The following is a 12,500-nucleotide window of genomic DNA, read 5'->3' on the forward strand; positions in this document are numbered from 1 at the left end:
GGAAGAGGAGGAAGCTGGGGCGTTGGTGTGTTATGCAAGGCCCACGTGGTGCACTAGTGACGTAACCATGACGTCACGTATTATTGTTTTGACTTGCGTAAGCAGGATAACGGTACAGTCTAAACCACGGGGACAGTTTTTATTATATTTTAAATTTAACATATATAAACGTCTTGTAAACACCAAAAATTGTAATAATAGAGTAGTTTTAATTACTACATACGAAAATAGGACTATATATACTATTTGAATGTTTAAAAAAAAAGTTAAATACGTAACTAACATCTCAGGATCGTCTGTAATTCCCCGCCATTTCCACACTTCTCAGGAAACCCTTCATATTTTAGCCTCATTACCGCTGTGGAGGTTACCAAGGCATAAAACACCACAGGCAAGGCACTACTAATACCTAACCCCATTGTGAACCCCACAGCTGCCATCTAACCTCACGTATCGCAGCGGTATGGGTCACTTTCGCGTACAACTATTTTTAAAGCAATTATCCATGTGGGCTGTCACTTATTAAACCTGAATTTAGGGGGATTTTAATGATTTTTGGAGATTATATACATTATTTTTAAGTCTTGTAAGGTGTATCGGTTATATAAATAGTACCTGTGTATAGAATTACGTGGTTTAAGGTGGTGTATGGGAGTAATATATGTAAGGATGCATTTAACGTGTATGGGTGTATTTCAAACTATCATTAGGTGTATACGTGCCAGAGTGAGTGTCTGTATGTCTGTATGGTGTATCTGTGGTGTAATTAACAGTGGTGTGTCAGGTTAATTAATGCAAGAAGACAAGTAAGGTACACAGGTAAAAAAACAGGTAAATTTATACAAGATAGGTGTTGACAGGTGAAATAGAGGTTGATTAAAAGAAGACAGGTGTTGACAGGTGAAATGTGGATTAATTAAGGAAAGACAGGTGCTGATAGGTGAAATACAGGTTAATTAAGGGAATACAAGGTTAATTAAGGAATACAGGGTTAATTAAGGGAAGACAGGTGAGGTAAGGTGAAATACAGGTTAATTAAGAGAACACAGGTGAGGTAGGGTGAAATACAGGATAATTAAGGGAAGACAGGTGAGGTTAACGGGTAAAGGAGTAAAATAGAGGTCAATTTATGCAAGATAATGAAGGTAACATAGAAAATACAGGTGAATTTATACAGGTGAGGTAGAATGAAGGTTAATTAAGGTAGTAGTAGTAGTAGTAGTAGTAGTAGTAGTAAGAAAGTGAAATATAAATGACACACACAAAAAAAAAAAAAAAAAAAACACAAATACTTACCAATCCTGCAATCCTACAGCGATATCCTTTTGCAGGGAGCTTGGGTGATATCCTAGCGTCCTTGGCCAGCCCTGGGACACCTCGGGACCTGCAGGGACATGTAGCGAGGGACATAAGGACCTTGAGAGAGAGAACAGGACACCAGAATAACAAGGATGCAAAAAGGACATCAGGAAGTGAAAAATAGGATGTTGGAATAAGATATCGCAGGAACAAAGCAGGATTTAGAAAGGATACAGGAAGGATTGAAGGAGAAATGAGTGTGAAACTGCCCCAAATGTCCGCTAATTCAAAGGACATGGCAAGAAATGGGAATATGAGAAGGATGTCTTTGAAAAGGTTGAGTGTAATGAAGGAAGGAGAGAAAGAAGAGAATCTCAGTGAAGGAAGGAGGAATGGAAGAGCAACAAGAAGAGGAGGAGGAGAGGAAGCAGTTTTGAGAGAAGGAAGAAGAGGAGGAGGAGGAGGAGGAGAGAAGGAGAAAGCATTGAGTGAAGGAAGAAGAGGAGGAGAGAAGGAAGAGATTTTGAGTGAAGGAAGAAGGAATGGAAGAGCCACAGGAAGAAGAGAGAAAGAAGAGGTACTGAGTGAAGGAAGAAGAGGAGGAGAGAAGGAAAAAGCAGTAAATGGAGGAAGGAGAAATAGAAACACAGGAAGAGGAGGAGAAAAGGAAGAAAGTTTGAATGAAAGAAGGACAGGAAGAGGAAGGAAGGAGACAACACAAGGTCCTGAAGGAAGGAAGAAGGATATGAAGGAAGAAGAAGAGGAAGAGGAGTCAAATTTGAGCACCAAAGAGGAAAAAACACTCGGCAAACACCAAAAAACACCAAATTCTAAACAAATCAGCGAAAATACTCAAAGAAATAATGTTTTAAGAAGGAGAAGAGAAGAGGCAGGTGTGATAAAGCAGGGAAGTGGAAGAAGAAGGAGTAAAGAGGAAGAGGAAAAGGAGGAAGAGGAATATTTTGACTTTGCAGCTATTGAGAAGAAGATATTTGAAGGAAAAGAAGAATTAATAACAAAAGAGAAACGTAAAAATGAAGAAATGGATAAAAAGAGAAGGAGAACAAGCACAAGAGGAAACGAGAGAGAAAGTAGAATAAGAAAGGACGTGATAAACAAGGACAAACAAGAAAACATGAGAGAAATAAATAAGAAAGAAGGAAAAGAGGAAGAAAAGAATGAAAACAGTAAGGATAAGAAAGAGAAGACAAAAGGAAGACTGATAAAGGAGGAAAAGGAAGAAAAGATGAAAGGAAGAGGAAGAGAGAGAGAATTACCAATAAAAAGAGAAAAACAAGTAAAAGAAGAGGAAGAGGAGGAGAAGGAGATAAAGAGAATGAGAAGAGAAACACAGAAGGAAGAGGAGGAAAAGAAAGACCAAAGGAGGAGGAGGAGGAGGAGGAAGAGGAAGAGGAAGAGGAAGAGGAAGAAGGAATGAAGAGAGAAGTGGAAGGGAAACCACAAACAAACGAACAGAGAAACAGAAAGAAGAGAGAAAGAGAACAAGCAAACGAGAGGAAGAAGAGGAGGAGGAGGAAGAAGAGGAAGAGGAAAGGAAGATGACAGGGAGGAAGAGGAAACCAGGAGGGAAAGGGAGAAAAGAGGAAATGGAGAAGAGGAGGAAGGAGAAAAATACTGGAGGAAGAAAAGGAGGAGGAGGAGGAGGAGGAGGACAGTCAGATTCGGAGATGAGTGAGTGGGAGGAGGTGGGGGAGATGGAGGGGGTAGATGAGGTGAAGGAACTCCTCTCTCAGACTGAAGGAGGAGGAGGAGAAGGAGGAGGAGGAGGAGGAGTGAAGATTGAGTTAGATGCTCCGGAAACACTTTGGGGAATGAAGAGGAGGAAGAAGAGGAGGACGGAAGAGGAATTGGTGAGTATGTGTGTGTTTGTGTGTCCGTTTTTTGTGTTTTCAATTGTTTTTACGTGTTTTTATTTGTTCTTAAAAAATAAAAAAAGGAAAAGAAAATTGCCAAACCAAACCTTAAAAAAAAAAACTTAAAGAAAATAAAGAAATTGTCTAAAGAAGAAAAAAAAATGGCTTAATCTAACCTAACTCCCCCTTCCCCCCCCAGATCGAGGACTACCTGAGGCGCAAGGTTAACGACACCATCCGGCAGGTGGCGCAGAACACACACAAGGTCCACCTGCTGTGTCTTCTGGCCCACGGTCGCCACCTTAACGCAAAGCTGGGCACTGGCACTCTTCTGGGGGCTGCACTCTCCACCACCCCAGGGAAGAACGCACACCCGCCGGGCCGCCTTGACCTCACACACCTGCAGCGTCTCGTCACCTGGTTTGGCAAGAAATTTCCGCTAAATAATAACGTACTGGAGAAAGGTTACTGGGATTTGCCGATTGACGATGTTTTGGTGACGCGATTTGGTGCCGGGGAGATGCGCAGTGTCCGGGAGGCTGTGCTGTGTTTTGTGGCACTGTGCCGGGCCTTGGGTATCAGTGCCAGGCTGGTAATGGCACTACAGCCGTTGCCATGGAAACCCGCAGCTGGGTCGCTCATTAAACCTGGGAAGACTGAAGAGGAGGAGGAAAAACAGTCTTCTACTACTACTACTACTACTACTACCTCTTCTTCTTCTTCTTCTTCTTCTCCCAAGCCTTCCTCCTCCTCTTCAAAGCCTCACCCTCCTCCTCCTCCTCCTCCTCCTCCTCCTCCTCTTCCTCCTCCTCGAAGCAAAAAGATTCAAACACCAAGAAATTGAATCGTAAAATGCTGTCGTCTGATTCTGAGACATCACCAAAGGACACAAGAGGAAGAGGAGGAAAGAAGAGGAAGACAGATGAAGAGGAAGAGGAAGAGGAGGAAGACAGCGACTTTGAAATCAAGAAGACTAAATTTCGTAAACCGGTGAAGCAAAGAAGGAAGTCGCAAGAAGAAGATGAGAAGAAGAAGAAGAAGAAGGAAGAGGAAGGGAGGAAGAAGAGGAAGACTGAGATGGTGGAGTGGGTGGAGGTGTTCGTGGAGGAGGAGGAGAAGTGGGTGTGTGTGGATGTCGTGCGGGGGAAGATCCATTGTGTGGCGGATATTGAGGTGAGTGGTGGTGGTGGTGGTGATGATGATGATGATGATAATAGTAGTAGTAGTAATAGTAGTAGTAGTGTTTTTAATAGTTTTTAAGTAATTTTTCTACTACTACTACTACTTCTCTTTTCTTTTTCTTGTTCTTTCTCTTCTTTTTCTTCTTTTTTTCTTCTTCCTCCTCCTCCTCTCTTTCTCTCCTTATTCATTTTCTTCTCTTTTTCTTTTGATTGTTTTTCTTATTTTTCTTCTTCTCCTCTTTATTGTTTTCTTCCTTTTTTCTCTGTATCTTTTATTGTTTTCTTGTTTTTCTTCCTCCTCTTCAATTTCTTCCTCTTCCTCTCCTCTTTTTTCTTATTTTTCCTCCTCCTCTCCTCCTTCCTCCACCCTTTCCCCTATCTCTTCATCCACCACCACCACCACCACCTGACCTTTGACCTTTGACCTTCCCCCAGGCCCGTCTGCCCCCCGGGTCGGCCTACATCACCGCCTTCACCCCTGACCTTCGAGTTAAGGATGTCACTCTGCGCTATGTGTCCACTTGGCTGTCCGCTGAGAAGAAGGTCAGGACGGGTCGCCTTAAGGTCACTTGGGGTCATTTTTAAGGTTATTTTGGGTTACTGAGGTTATTTTAAGTCACCCAGAATCATTTCCTATCACCCCAATTATCCCCATCACCCCAGAATCAGCCACAGTCACCCCAATCATCCCAGAAATCCAGAATCATCCCCAAATCACCCCCAGTCACCCCCAGTAACACCCCAGTCACTCCCTGTCACCCCATCACCCCAAAATCACCCCCAGATACCCTCAGTAACACCCCGAAAATCACCCCCATCATCCCAAAATCTCTCAAAACCACCCAAATCACCCCCAGTAATACCCCAAAACACCCCAAAATCACCCCCAATCACCCCAGTAACACCCCATGCCCCTCCAACAGTTGCGGTGTAGCAGCGAGTGGTGGGAGGAGGCACTGCGGTCATTCCGAGTAGCAAGGACACAGAGAGACAAGGAGGAGGATGAAGAGATGAGGAAAATATTGCACCTCCAGCCACTTCCCAAGACTGTGGCTGAGTATGTGTGTGTGTGTGTGTGTGTGTGAGAGAGAGAGAGAGAGAGAGAGTTAGTAAGTCCATTTCCTTCTGTCTATTTACAGGGAAGATCCTTTATTTCTAGCACCATCTTTGTGGCTGTCCTAAAATGGCTGCCCTTTCAATTCTTCCTTGTTTCTTGTTGTCCTTTTGCTCTTGTGATGACCTTAACACTGCTGCATATTGAAGTTCATTGTGGTTCGGAACTTCGGATCTTTTTCATCATATTTTGTCCATGTAGTGAAATGCCACCCTGATATTTGTTTGTGTCTTGTTTATTTGTGTCTTTCTGAAGTCTGGGTGTCTTGTGTAATCATTCCTACCTATTATTTTTATTTATTTATTTTATTTTGTACCATGTGGGGTTTTCACGGGAATTAATGGGCTAAAGGGGGATACTTTTTGGGGCACCTCCTATCTCGAAGCCCACCCACTGTTCTCCCTTTTCATTATAAACTCTTATCAAGTTTGCATTCCCAAGTAGCTCTTCTATTTCCTTGATCCATTATTGACTCCTTTCCCAGATCTTGCCAATATCTCGACACTTCTATACAGTTCCCAAAGTTCCTTATTACCACCACCACCACCACCACCTCTAACACCTCCCCCCACCCCCGCAGGTACAAGAACCACCCCCTGTATGCCCTACAACGCCATCTACTGAAATTTGAAGCCATCTACCCCCCGGATGTTTCCCCGCTGGGTTCTTTAAGGGTGAACCAGTCTATCCCAGGTGAGAAGGGTGATGTTTTTTTTTAGGTTAAGGCCTATAGTGTCTGTAGGCCTACTGGATGGGTATATGTGGGAAGTGGTGTTCAGATTCCACCTATTAGTGGTGTAGGGAATTTTATTTATAGTGGTGGGCATATTAGGGCCCATATCACCACCCAAGTACATCGTTAGTGTAACCACCTGGAACCTGGAACCTGGAACCTGGAATCTGGGTATCCTGGTGACGTGTAGCTAACTTCAAACCACTCCACAAAGGGCAAAGTGTTTAAGGCTGTACGTGGTGGGATTCGAACCTACACGTGGATGTCTGGCTGGTGTTGTGGTGTTGTTTAGGGGTGTGTCAGGGTGTAGTTGGAGTGTGTGAAGGGTGTTTGATGTTCTTTTCCTTCACCCACACACACACCCAGCCACACACACACACACACACACACACACACCCACCCTAATCCACCCTCACTTTCACACCTTTCCACTAATCCACTTCCATCCACACACTCACCCACACACACCTAAATCAACCAGTAGCCACACATCACACACATCGTAATCCATTATTCCACTTCTTCCACCCACAACCACACACCCACCCACCCGCACACACCCAAATACCCACCCACACCCACACACAGCCACTAATCCACCTTGCTCCATCCACAGGTCCAGCATTCACAACCTCCACTCCAGGGAGACGTGGATCAAAGAGGCGCTGTCTGTCCGAGTGGATGAGGAGCCCTACAAGACAGTGAAGGCCAGACCCAAGTGGGATAGGGTGAGGATGGGTGTGGCAGGGTGAAGGAAGGGTGAATGAAGGTTTGGGAAGGTTTAGCAGGGTGTTGAAAGGTTTGGGAGGGTGTAGCAAGGTAGGACAGGGTGTGGAAGGGTGAATGAAGATTTGGGAAGGTTTAGCAGGGTGTTGAAAGGTTTGGAAGGGTGTGGCAGGGTGAAGGAAGCCTAAGGAAAGTATTGGCAGGGTGTGGCAGGGTGTTGGAAGGTTTGGGAGGGTGTAGCAAGGTAGGACAGGGTGTGGAAGGGTGATGGAAGGGTGAAAGAAGGGCGAATGAAGGTTTGGGAAGGTTTAGCAGGGTGTTGAAAGGTTTGGGAGGGTGTGGCAGGGTGAAGGAAGCTTAAGGAAAGTATTGGTAGGGTGTGGTAGGGTGTTGAAAGGTTTGGGAGGGTGTAACAGGGTAGGACAGGATGTGGAAGGGTGAAAGAAGGTGTAGCAGGGTGAAGGAAGGTTAAGGAAAGTGTTGGTAGGGTGTGGGAAGGTTTAGCAGGGTGTGGCAGGGTGTTGAAAGGTTTGGGAGGGTGTAGCAAGGTAGGACAGGGTGTGGCAGGGTGAAGGAGGGTTAGGAAAGTATTGGTAGGGTGTGGGAAGGCTTAACAGGGTGTTGGAAGGTTTGGGAGGGTGTGGCAGGGTGTTGGAAGGTTTGGGAGGGTGTAGCAGGGTAGGACAGGGTGTGGCAGGGTGAAGTAGGGTGTGGCAGGGTGTTGAAAGGTTTGGAGGAGAGAAAGAGAAGGAAGATGAAAAGAGGAAGAGAAACTAATGTATTCTACGCTACACACTTGTACACACCTGTCTTATCTCACCCCACTTACCTTTCTAATCCCTCCACACACCTGTCACACCTTTTCAAACCCTCCACACACCTGTCACACCTTTTTAACCCCACCACACACCTGTCACACCTTTTCAACCCCTCCACACACCTGTCACACACCTTTTCAATCCCACCACACACCTGTCACACCTTTTAAACCCCTCCACACACCTGTCACACCTTTTAAACCCCTCCACACACCTGTCACACCTTTTTAACCCCTCCACACACCTGTCACACCTTTTCAACCCCTCCACACACCTGTCACACCTTTTCAACCCCTCCACACACCTGTCACACCTTTTAAACCCCTCCACACCTGTCACACACCTCTCCACACCTTTTAAACCCCTCCACACACCTGTCACACATTTCTAACCCCTCCACACCCGCCCACAGGTGACGTGCCAGATGGTGAAGGACAGACCCCTGGAGCTGTTTGGGGAGTGGCAGGTGGAGCCCTATGAGCCCCCAGTGGCTGTGAATGGCAAGGTTCCACGCAATGAGTATGGCAATGTGGAGCTGTTCAAACCCTCCATGATGCCACGTGGATGTGTGCATATACCTGGTGAGAGAGAGAGAGAGAGAGAGAGAGAGAGAGAGAGAGAGAGAGATTTCTTACCATCACCCTACACACTTAATACACCTTACCATCATCCTACACCCTTACCATCACCCATTCATCACCCTACACACCCTACCATGACCCTACACACCCTACCATCACCTTCTACACACCATACCATCACCCTACACCCTTAACTCACCCTACCATGACCCTACACACCCTACCATCACCTTCTACACACCCTACCATGACCATACACACCCATACCACCACCCTACACACCATACCATCACCCTACACACTGTACCACCACCCTACACCCTTAACTCACCCTACCATCACCCAATCATCACCCTATGCACCCCTACAGTCAACCTACACACCCTGCCATCACTCTACCATAACCCTACACCCTTAACTCACCCTGCCGTCTCCCCAGTGAGTGGCATCAACCGGCTGGCAAGGAAGCTGAACATTGACTGCGCCCCGGCCATGGTTGGGTTTGATTTCCACTCCGGCTGGTCCCATCCGGTGTACGACGGCTATGTGGTGTGTCAGGAGTACCGCGACATACTCATGGACGCTTGGAACCAGGTGTGTGTGTGTGTGTGTGTGTGTGTGTGTGTGTGTGTCAGAAATATATTAAAGAATCATAGTGTATAAGATGTCGAAGAGAGAGATAAACAAACACACAAAAACACCCATCACCATTCCAAACAAACACACATACACACTGACCCTCCACCCTTCCATCTATCCCCTCATCCACCTATCCACCCCACAGGAACAAGAGGTGCAGGCGAAGAGAGCGGAGGAGAAACGGATGAAGCGGATTTATGACAACTGGCGGAAACTGATCAAGGGAATGTTGGTGAGGGAGAGAGTGAGACAAGACTACCAGATTGAAGAGGAGGAGGAGGAGGAGGAGGAGGAGGAGGAAGAGGAAAAGGAGGAGGAGAAGAAGGAAGAGAGTAGCAGTAAGAGGAAGATTCGACAGACAGACCTAGACGCACTGGAGAAGAATAAAGAAGAAGAGGAGGAGGAGGAGGAGAAGGAAGAAGAGGAAGAGAAAAAGGAAGAGCGCAAACCAAGACCTCTCATCACACACCAAATCAGAAATCTGTCGATCGATTTGACATCAAACGTCGCAGAAATGGCAAAGAAAAGTCGACAAAAGACCATGAAGACAAAAAATTCCATTCGACGCCCAACAAAACCTCGCAAGAAGCCGGCAGGAGGTCACAGCAAGGTCAAGGATGTCACAAAGGAGCAGGAGGACGCAGGGAAGGATAGAGAGGACGGAAGATTGAGCGAAGAGAGCGAGGAATCAGACGAGGAAGAGAAGAAGGAGAAGATTCGCGCTATTTTGAACTGGGGCTGCAAGAGTCAAACATCTGACCCTGACCTTAGTGATGATTCTGAGGGCGAGAGAGGTCAGGGAAGCGGTCAGGGACACACACAAGACCCTAAACTACCCCTGGGTGGATTCTGTGGCTTTCCTGATGCACAGAAAACGAGAAAAAGGAGGAGGAACGTGATGAAGAAAACGAAAAAAATTGAAGTGGACCCAGGTAGTGAAACGGACTCTTCTGTAGCCACCAGTCGCTCCACAACGCCAGAGGGGGAGGTGGAGGAGGTGGAGGGCCCAGGAGGGTGTCTAAACGCAGTGCCAGGGGAGCAGTGCGGAGTTACAAGGAGGAAGAGAGGGAGAGTGATGCGGGAAATTTGTCCGAAGATAGTGACTGTAATGATAGACTGTACAAACCTGTGTGTGTGTGTGTGTGTGTGTGTGTGTGTGTGTGTGTGTGTGTGTGTGTGTGTGTGTGTGTGTGTTCTCAGGGTTTTTGTAATTGTGGTAGCTGTAGTAGTAATGGTGGTGGTAGAATGGGTGAGGAGGAGGAGGAGGAGGAGGAGGAGGAAATGTGAGAAAGAATAGTAGTAGTAGTAGTAGTAGTAGTAGTAGTTGTTGTTGTTGTTGTTGTTGTAGTAGTAGCAGTAGTAGTCGTATTTTAAGTACAAACTAATACATTCCATCTTTTGAAGTAGTAGTAGTAGTAGAAGTAGTAAAAAATTTCTCTCTCTCTCTCTCTCTCTCTCTCTCTCTCTCTCTCTCTCTCTCTCTCTCTCTCTCTCCTAATAAAAAAAATAATCAATCTTTTCTTTTATGAATTTCTACAAGTAACTTTTCTTTATCTTATTTTCTTTGTCATGTTAAAGAAACGAGAGTCCATTTTCACATTTTTACTTAGACACTTACAAAAAAAAAAAAAAAAAATGGCCAACCTGTCCTTTTAATCTCTATCTTTTTTTTTTTTTTTTTGCAGACACTTGTAAACAATTTCTTTTAGTGTTTATTGGTGTCGAGAAAATTGTTGTATATTGCAGGAAAGGGTTAAACAAATGAGCGTCTTTTGTGTGTGTGTTGTTAATTGCTTTCTATAATTTTCCTTGTTTAATTTCTCAGGATTTGAAGAGGAAAATGAGTGAAAATAGACCAGTTTATTTTATTTTATTTTATTTTATTTTTTAATCTATACGTAATGTTAGTGAAATGAGTGTCTTTATTTTTTAGTTTTCATTTGATTTCTATATAATTTTCTGGATTAATTTCTTAAGATTACACGTAGACTAGTTTTTTTTTTTCTATTTATTAATTTTAATCTCGCTTTATTTGTGATGTTAGTGAAATGAGTGTCTATTTTAATTTATTTCTCTTTTTAATAATTTTCCTGTTTAATTTCTCAGGATTTGAAAAGAAAAAGTGTGAGATGAAAGTAAGACCAATTTTTCTCTATTTGTATTATTTTTTTTTTAATCTTAATTTTGTGATGTTAGTGAAATGAGTATCTATTTTCCTTTATTCATCTTTTTAATAATTTTCCTGTTTAATTTCTCAGGATTTGAAAAGGAAAAAAAGAGTGTGAAAGTAAGACCAATTTCCCTTGATTTCTTTTGAGTTCCTTTACCTTAATCAATTTGTAATGGTGATGAAATGAGCGTCTATTTTAATTTACTTTTTATATAATTTTCCTGTTAAAATTTTCAGGACTAGAGGAAGGAAAAAAAAAAAAAAAGTGAGAAAGTAGGACCAGTTTTGTTTGTTTTTATTGTCAATTTTTGTGTTTGTCTAATTTTACATGGACTTGTAATTAATTGTTAAGGAAAATTAGAAAACATGGCAACTCGACTTAAAATTTATGGCGGACGAAAAAATAATAAGGAAATTAAGAAGAAAAATGAAGAAAACTTGTGGTAGAGGAAAAATAAGAAGAAAAATATGAAGGAAATGAAGAAATCTTATGGTTAAAGAAAAAATATGAAGAAAAATAAGAAAATGAAGAAAAACGTATGGTAGAAGAAAAAAAACGAAAAAGAAGAAAATGAAGAAAACTGATGGTAGAAGAAAAATATAAAGAAAAATAAAAAAAGAAAATATGAAGAAAATGAAGAAAATATGATAGAAGAAAAATATAAGGAAAATTAAGCTTTAGTGTAATTATAAACATGTCTATTCTATTTTTTACTTTGCAATTCTTGTGAACCTTAAAGGAACATGAATAAAAACTTAAATAATAATAATAATAATAATAATAATAATAATAATAATAATAATTCCAGTAATGTATTAATTATTTTAGTTTGTTATTTTAATATTGCGTTAAGATATTCATTAGGTTTAAGAGAGAATGACAAACAAGAAAGGAAAGAAGAGAATAAAACCACAAAAGCTCCTCCTCCTCCTCCTCCTCCTCCTCCTCCTCCTCCTTAAATGATTCTAAAGTAAAAAGTAAAAGTAATTCTAAAGTATTAATTGTATTCCTATTTGTGTTGTGTGTGTGTGTGTGTGTGTGTGTGTGTGTGTTTTTTTATTTATTAAGACCGATTAATTTAGTAATGGAGAAATTTTGTTCCTTTTCATTGTCGTTTTAAGGAAATATTTTGTGTTACTCTATTACTACTACTACTACTACTACTACTACTACTACTACTACTACTACTACTACTACTATTATTACTACTACTATTACTATTATTATTTTATGTCCCTTTTTTGCAAACTTTCCCTTAAAATCAGTTACATTAATTAATCTTAAAACAACAACAACAACAACAGTAATAATAACAATAATAATTTACTTAATATACCTCAATTCTCTTTTTCTTTTTCTATATA

General features: G+C 42.6%; 2 protein-coding genes and 1 long non-coding RNA gene across 3 annotated transcripts in view; 2 read left to right on the forward strand and 1 right to left on the reverse strand.

Annotated features, from left to right (window-relative positions):
* The window catches only part of LOC123518144, a 47,034-nt gene that overhangs the window by 18,639 nt on the left and 15,895 nt on the right, over window positions 1-12,500 (reverse strand). The window contains 1 exon segment of the mRNA XM_045278826.1: window positions 1,297-1,384. Within this exon segment, the coding sequence (XP_045134761.1) occupies window positions 1,297-1,384 (88 nt within the window).
* On the forward strand, window positions 113-1,527 carry LOC123518220. The gene is made up of 2 exons (XR_006678716.1): window positions 113-461; window positions 1,332-1,527. It is a non-coding gene; the product is annotated as an uncharacterized LOC123518220 (long non-coding RNA).
* On the forward strand, window positions 2,936-8,295 carry LOC123518192 (DNA repair protein complementing XP-C cells homolog). The gene is made up of 7 exons (XM_045278893.1): window positions 2,936-3,170; window positions 3,373-4,346; window positions 4,790-4,897; window positions 5,278-5,411; window positions 6,049-6,161; window positions 6,818-6,929; window positions 8,158-8,295. Exons 2-6 carry the CDS (start codon window positions 4,026-4,028, stop codon window positions 6,904-6,906), a joined length of 765 nt encoding a protein of 254 aa, XP_045134828.1. The 5' UTR covers window positions 2,936-3,170; window positions 3,373-4,025; the 3' UTR covers window positions 6,907-6,929; window positions 8,158-8,295.

Source organism: Portunus trituberculatus, chromosome 6 (genome assembly GCF_017591435.1).
Source record: "Portunus trituberculatus isolate SZX2019 chromosome 6, ASM1759143v1, whole genome shotgun sequence".
NCBI classification, from domain to species: domain Eukaryota; kingdom Metazoa; phylum Arthropoda; class Malacostraca; order Decapoda; family Portunidae; genus Portunus; species Portunus trituberculatus.

Coding starts and splice junctions, on each gene's coding strand:
- LOC123518192 (XM_045278893.1), top strand. CDS start 4,026: ATGCTGTCGTCTGATTCTGAGACATCACCAAAGGACACAAGAGGAAGA. Junction 4,898..5,277: donor GGCTGTCCGCTGAGAAGAAG/GTCAGGACGGGT, acceptor CCCCTCCAACAG/TTGCGGTGTAGCAGCGAGTG. Junction 5,412..6,048: donor CTTCCCAAGACTGTGGCTGA/GTATGTGTGTGT, acceptor CCACCCCCGCAG/GTACAAGAACCACCCCCTGT.